Source organism: Nannobrachium achirus (genome assembly GCF_963921795.1).
Source record: "Nannobrachium achirus genome assembly, chromosome: 12".
In the NCBI taxonomy this organism is placed as follows: domain Eukaryota; kingdom Metazoa; phylum Chordata; class Actinopteri; order Myctophiformes; family Myctophidae; genus Nannobrachium; species Nannobrachium achirus.
Genome location: NC_137832.1, coordinates 27,220,838 through 27,227,655, shown reverse-complemented (window position 1 = coordinate 27,227,655; position 6,818 = coordinate 27,220,838). Strand labels below are relative to the sequence as shown.

Sequence of the window (6,818 nt, the reverse complement as noted above, 5' to 3'; positions counted from 1 at the left end):
CTAAATTAAAGGCAATAGGGTCACCAAAATCAGTAAGGTTCATCCTGCAATCTGCCAATCTGATTATGAGATAACTTGTGTGAATAGTTGACATTTCGCCTAATGGTTGCTTGCACTAGACTAGAGGAAGGCCACTGGGTCACCAAAATCTATAGGGGCCATCCTCTGGACCTTCAACAAAGCTTGCATTATGCAGGACAAAATAAATAAGAAACTTCAGAGCTAATTAGACTTTTGAACAAGCAGAGAGCGACCATAGTGTGCCTCATTACAAATCTTTATGGCTACCGGCACAACAAACTGTCCAAGTCTCTCGTATTCTCCGTTATAGGGTAGATGAATCAAGACAGATCTACCATCCATCACTGATTCCAGTAAGGTGCATGCATGGCAAATTCCATAGAAAGCTATTAATTTTTAAGAAATAAAGTTTGGGACCAAACGTTTCACTGTACGGCAGACGGATTGACTGACTGACACTGCCGTCCTTAGGGATGAAAATAAATACATTGTCTGAAAATGAAAATGACAAAACTGGCAAAATGGCAAAGCTAAACTTCATAAAACTCAACTTACTGTATACTGTACAAGGACAAGTCTTGAAATAGGTAATCATACTACCTCAATTATAACAGAAACCTCTCTTCTACAGTATGATATTGTAGTCATGGATTAAAGACAGCTATGGTGATGGTGCCCCCTTCTGGCATGCACACTAGGTTAAATTTAAATATAGTTTTTCTTTTTCTTTTCATTTTCATTTCAATCTTTGAACGCCAATAAAACAATATTTGCTTAATTATTCTCAATCTGAGCTAATTGTAAATCTCTCTATCCCTAGAAGAACAAATGGGCACTCAAGCATCTTTATGTGACCATTTCTGCTTTGTTCGTTTCACCACCCATCATCCTGGAATTGCTCTGGGGAAATTTTGTTGAATTTCTTAAGGGTCACCTTTCAAGAGGTTTGACGAGTAGCCTACTTGAAAATAAAAATGGGGTAATATTCATGACTACTCTACACAAGTCACATAATAATTGCAGGGATATTTATTTCCTTTTATCTATTTTATCAATGTTAAGTGTATATTAGAATTATGTGGGCATCTGTCTTAAAAAAAAACACACAGAATCTGACTGGTAGATGGCAATTCATGTTATTGGGCCCCTAGAGTACCTGCCACACTCACCCGTTAGCACAGGTGAACCACCAGGATGTACTTCTGTACCCACGCACAACAATGATGGTACCTCTCACCACACGTCCATTAAACTGCTGAAATGTGTGGAAAAGACCACCCTACAATGATGAGCACATGGGAAGGAGAGAGGCGTCATAATGTGCTCCCAATCAACTGAAGCGAAACACTTTCAACGTATTTTGCAGCGCCCACAGTTAAGTTCACTTCTGTCTGGAGAACAAAGAGATTCATACTTCATAGATGAATAGATATTTGCACATTTCATGACTAATCAATTCATATATTAAAATATGTTGTCAAATAACTGCACATATCTCTGCCAGAGTTATACATCTTCTTATGGAAATGGAAACTGTCCCAAAATGTTAAAACAGTACCTAAATTCAGATTTTTGGGACACCTTTCATCAGCTTCATGAGTTCCCAATGTAAGAATGAATGGACCATTGTAAAGCGCTTTGAGCACTTGGAAAAGAGCTATACAAATGCAATCCATTATTATTATTATTAACGCCTGACTGAGTTCCCCTGGGGATCATTTCTAATTGCTCATTTGCCGCCTCACCTGGTTTAAAACCAATTTGTAACAACTGCCAAACATGAAGAACAAACAGATTGCACATTCCATGTTAAAAAGCAGAGGCCCACAGGAGTGTTTGCAAAACGGTGTGACACGGTAGGAGACAAATCCAGATTTTGTGACAACCACACATTGCATATGTTTGGAGCAGATGAGCTTGATGGAATATTTTGCAGTTCAGTCGATTTTGCAGTATCGTCACAAATCTGTCATTGAGCCCATGTGGCAAACTTTTCGCTCAAGCACAGCTGTGCAACTCCAGCATGATGTACTGTATAGCAGGGGTCTTCAACGTTTTCAGGCCAAGGACCCCTTAGCTGAGAGGGAGATAAAGCAGGGACCCCCCCACTACATATTGTATAAAATTGTGTTGCTGATTTTCATCAACTTGTTTGACAACACTGTCATCAGTATGTTATTCATGTTAATGTGTTTTTTTTTCTTAAGACATTTAACACGTTGATACTTTGACCTTTCACTCTGTATTTGGTTTGATCTTTTTTTTTTACCTTGAGGCGTTGAGAGCTTGTAGATCGGCTATTTTTGGCAAAAGTTCTCCCCAGAATAGGGATGAGAGGGTTCAAGTTGTTCATTTTAAATAATTATCCTATCACACAAAGATTTGGCGGCCCCCCTGTAACTCCGAGGACCCCCTAGCGGTCCCGGACCCTCTGTTGAAGATCCCTGGTATAGTGTATACATTTAAAGATGTATTCCTTTGTATTGTTCAAATCTACAGAAAACAAATTGTATTTTAAGAGAGGCAAACTAAAATGGCCATTGCCAAGTTCCAAATAACAGATAAGTTAGCAAAAGTTTTGGGAGGAATATGTGACTTGCGTTATCTGTTTGTTTGAGAGTTAATGAGTTGCCAATACTTATCAGCATGGAAAGGAGACAAATGGGAAGTGCTCCAAGCTGGTGAACTTGAAATTCAATCCCAAACATGCAGGTGGGGAGCCTTCTGTCACACATGCACATGACACAATACAGGCAAAGGTCTACTTTCTTCCCCAAAGCCTGCAGGTATAGACAATTAAAATACAAAAACACACAAAAGGTTGAGGCTTATCATTACAATATATCCATCCATTGTGAGTGAGACATTGTTGAAGAAATGTCTTACATTGTAACCAGGAACTCCAGTTATGCTTTTGAATGACAAAACAGGCATCTCCATTGCATAATGCTTCATGTTGTGTGATTTTATTATGTGTGATAATGAACATTATAGTGTATCTTGCTTTGAGTACTGCTATATCAGGAGTCATAGCAATTGTTTTCACACAAGAAGTCAACTTCTGTACACTTACATTATGCATTCAAAGGTAGTATATAGTTCTATCAAAGAAACATCAAAAATATCATTTCATGTTGCATGAATCCCTTATAAGCAAAAAAACTAAACAAACAAAAACAATACATTATTATTTCAACTAATAGGATCACTTACAAAAGAAAATAGAAATAACCAAGGCTTTTGGTTTGACACTCTTGAGCAAAAAGTCTATGATGTGATATGATGTTGTTAACGCACTTCAAAGGAATGACTTGAACTTGATCACACACACACACACACACACACACACACACACACACACACACACACACACACACACACACACACACACACACACACACACACACACACACACACACACACACACACACACACACACACACACACACACACACACACACACACCTACCTAACGGTGGGATGTCGAAACTAGTGCATTTGTGCATGTGATAGCATGCACAGGCACACATACTCTCTTTCACTAACACTCTCTCTCTTTCACACACACATGCACACACACACACACACACACGCACCTGAACAGAAATCAATGTCTGTGTAGAATACCTTTCCCAAATAGCATGCAGTTCAGGTGAAATATTTGGTCCCTTTGATCACCAAATTGGTCAGCAGGAGAGTCAAAAAGCATAATTTTATTATCATTATACTGATCCTTGCCAGTGTCAGTAAACCAGTCCTGCTTGGGTTGGTCTGATCAGGCTGCGTTAAGTAAAACGTTGCTTAAATACATTATGATGTAGCTGGAATCAGAAAGAGCTGTCTGTACACGCCAGCTAAGAAAATCCTAAATAGGTCACAACGGCTGGGTTGATCACAAAAAAACAAAGCTCCACTCCGCAAACGATTAACAAGAAAAGGAAAGCAAGTGAATGATAACGCTGCAGAGTATGGTTAAATGCTACAGTATCAGAAGAGTTCATCCTCTCACACATGGTCAAAGGCCCTGCCCGCTTCCGCACCCCTGCCCAAGGTCTGTACATTTGAGAGTCAGAGGAGGTGGGGAGCATGAAAGGCAAGGCGGAGGCGGCTACCTTCCGATTCCAGGGCGGGGCAGTAAGGCGGTATGGGGAGGCCTCAGTGGAGTTAAGGCGTTCCGGGTGTGAGGGGGTGGCCTCAGTGTCGGGGAGAGACTGTAGCGTGAGGAGAGGTACCAGGGCCTTGGTACCTCTCCCGGGCATGTTTCTCGCAATACATCTCTTCCCCGGCCCAAAAGTGACCCCTCATCTTCAGGTTGAGACCACAGTCTGTGCACGTGTAACACTCTGGGTGGCGGTAGCGGTCATCCATAATGCGTACGGCCTGTGTGCTGAGGAGAGACAAGTGGAGTTAGGCATGTTAATTTGGACAATAAACATATTGTCTATATTAATCTTTTTTTTACGTTCATTTTCCTTCATAAATCAATGCCCTATTTTATACTTCATTATATTACAGTGTTTTTTTTTTATATATCATTTTTATCCCACGATTTTTTGTAACCCATTTTTTTTTCACCCAGTGTCAATTGCCTATGTAATCCTGGGCTCTGCTCTCCCTCTGCCACGACTGGGGAGACAACGGACTGACATCATGCTTCCTTCAGTGCATGAGGAGTCCAAGTTGCTTCTTTTCACCTGACAGGGGGGATTTCCCCAGTTTGGACGTAGCGCGTGGAAGGAACGCGTTATTCCAACCATTTTCTTTACCCTCCATCAGGCGCCTCGGCTGGCCAGGGGGAGGCATTATAGAGACCAGGATTACTGCATGTTTTTCTGAGGATATCTACCCAAGGAGACATGGGGAGAACATGCAAACTCCACACAGAAAGGCCCTTTTGCCAACCCCACCTAGGGTGTGGGCGCTGATGATGCGGAGGAATTATATTACAGTGTTGAGCAAAAGTTGTGAAAATAGCTGAAATATAAGCTCACAACACACCACAATATCACTTGGTTGAAAGTGGTTAGGTCTGTCTGTGGCTTTTAAAAATATTGAACCAATCTAAAGTATTAACAAGAGCTTATGACAGAATCAGAATAGACTTTCCTGTTTGAGAGCACTTTGGAGTTCAACGCTTAATGTGACACTAGACAATAAAACATGGGAAAGAATTCTCCTGTTGCCTTCCAGAATTTCAATATGTAGCAGATATAGGGAGATGCGACATATGATATCATACATAATGTAAAGATATCCCCATATACGTCATACTGGCGTACTGTATGAAGACAACTGGTTGTCACTGTCATGCTCATGTTTAATAGTTCTGTTAGTTTGTCCATTTCTCTAAAACTCGGACGATTACTACTGTTGAATGATTTTAACTAACTATCCATGTAACTAACTATCTGCAACTCTATGCAACCTTATAGATCAGCTGAATGCTGTATACCCCATGGACCAAATGTGAATATGCAAATATTGTATCTGAGCTGAGCTGTGTGTATGTGTTTATTTTTGTTAAATAAAATAAATCGAATATATATTTAAAAAGGGTTAGGGTTAGTGTATTTTAATCTACAAGATCTAAATCTAACAAGAGAGTCTAATAGGATCCATTTGTTCTCTTCTCCATTTCCAGTAAAGAAACGGCATGCTGTATTGTATTGCTGTACAATTAGGAAAACATGACAAATAACAATCATGATGAGTGTATAATGATCAGCAATTATGTGAGCAAATTCAATCTGTAATTTACCGTTTAGACATGGTTCCCTTTTTACCACAGGGCAAAGTATCAGTAATACCATATCAGCATCTTATAACTCGGCTAGGGATATTATTTCATGTGTGCGTGCATGAACTCTTACACAATGTTGGTGCCACACTTCTCACAGGTGTGGTGTTTGGCGACTCCTCCCACTGATATGCTGGATTTTGGGGGGTTGGGCGACAGCTTCCCTGGGAACCTCAAAGCTGCCTCTGGGTAGTCAAAGAAGCACGTGCAAACACACACGCACACACACACACACACACACACGCACACACACACACACAGACACACACAGAGAGAGAGAGAGCAGAGAGTTGTATTCAACACCCAGCAGTCTCATTTACAGTGGCTCATAAGGAAGTCATGACAGCTTTATGTCTCCCTCTGGCAACCTGTGTATCACATCACCAATTTGTTTGTCTTCATTGGCCTCGGTCCGTGCTAGCATACTGTCCCTTTTTAGAGGTTGTTTGTGTTCACTTCATGTCCATGACATGAGACGCCCACACAGTGCACACTTAAAAGCAATATTACACGAGAGGGTGTGCGATATCGTGCAGATATCATCACACCTGCATTGCCTCAGAAACGAGCCCGAAGGGCGAGTTCCGTTGGCAGCGCACACCCTCAAGTGTAATATTGCGATTATACAACGGTTGCCCTTAAAAAAATCATGTCAACTTCATTTCATTGTAATTAAGATATTCAATAGAAATGTGTAATTTTTTAGGGACACATTTTAGTGTCCCTGAACTCCACATGAAAACTGCTAACCTAGCCGCTAGTATAGTGCTGGGACAGGCTTTTTTTGTGACCAGCGCACTGAGCGCAGCTGATTTCTTTGATTGATGAGAGCGTTACATATCGAAACTACCTGTTGTATAATGGCCGTTATCATGTCACGAATAAGTGTTATTGCCAATGGGGATTATTCGCTTTGCCATTTTGTCAAAGCAAAAAGGTGGGAAAAGCTACATTTCGAGCAAGGAAAAGAACAGCACTAGGGCTGCAACTATCCATTATT

At 40.8% G+C, this 6,818-nt stretch overlaps 1 protein-coding gene across 1 annotated transcript in view; it reads right to left on the bottom strand.

Annotated features, from left to right (window-relative positions):
* Nucleotides 1-2,988: 2,988 nt before the first annotated feature.
* pdlim2 (PDZ and LIM domain 2 (mystique)) overlaps nucleotides 2,989-6,818 on the bottom strand; it is a gene marked incomplete at its 5' end in the record, with an annotated part of 45,372 nt that continues 41,542 nt past the window's right edge. The window contains 2 exons of the mRNA XM_080738371.1: nucleotides 2,989-4,408; nucleotides 5,892-6,003. Coding sequence (XP_080594497.1) covers nucleotides 4,216-4,408; nucleotides 5,892-6,003 — 305 coding nt within the window. The 3' untranslated portion in view covers nucleotides 2,989-4,215. The remainder of the gene's footprint in view (nucleotides 4,409-5,891; nucleotides 6,004-6,818) is intronic.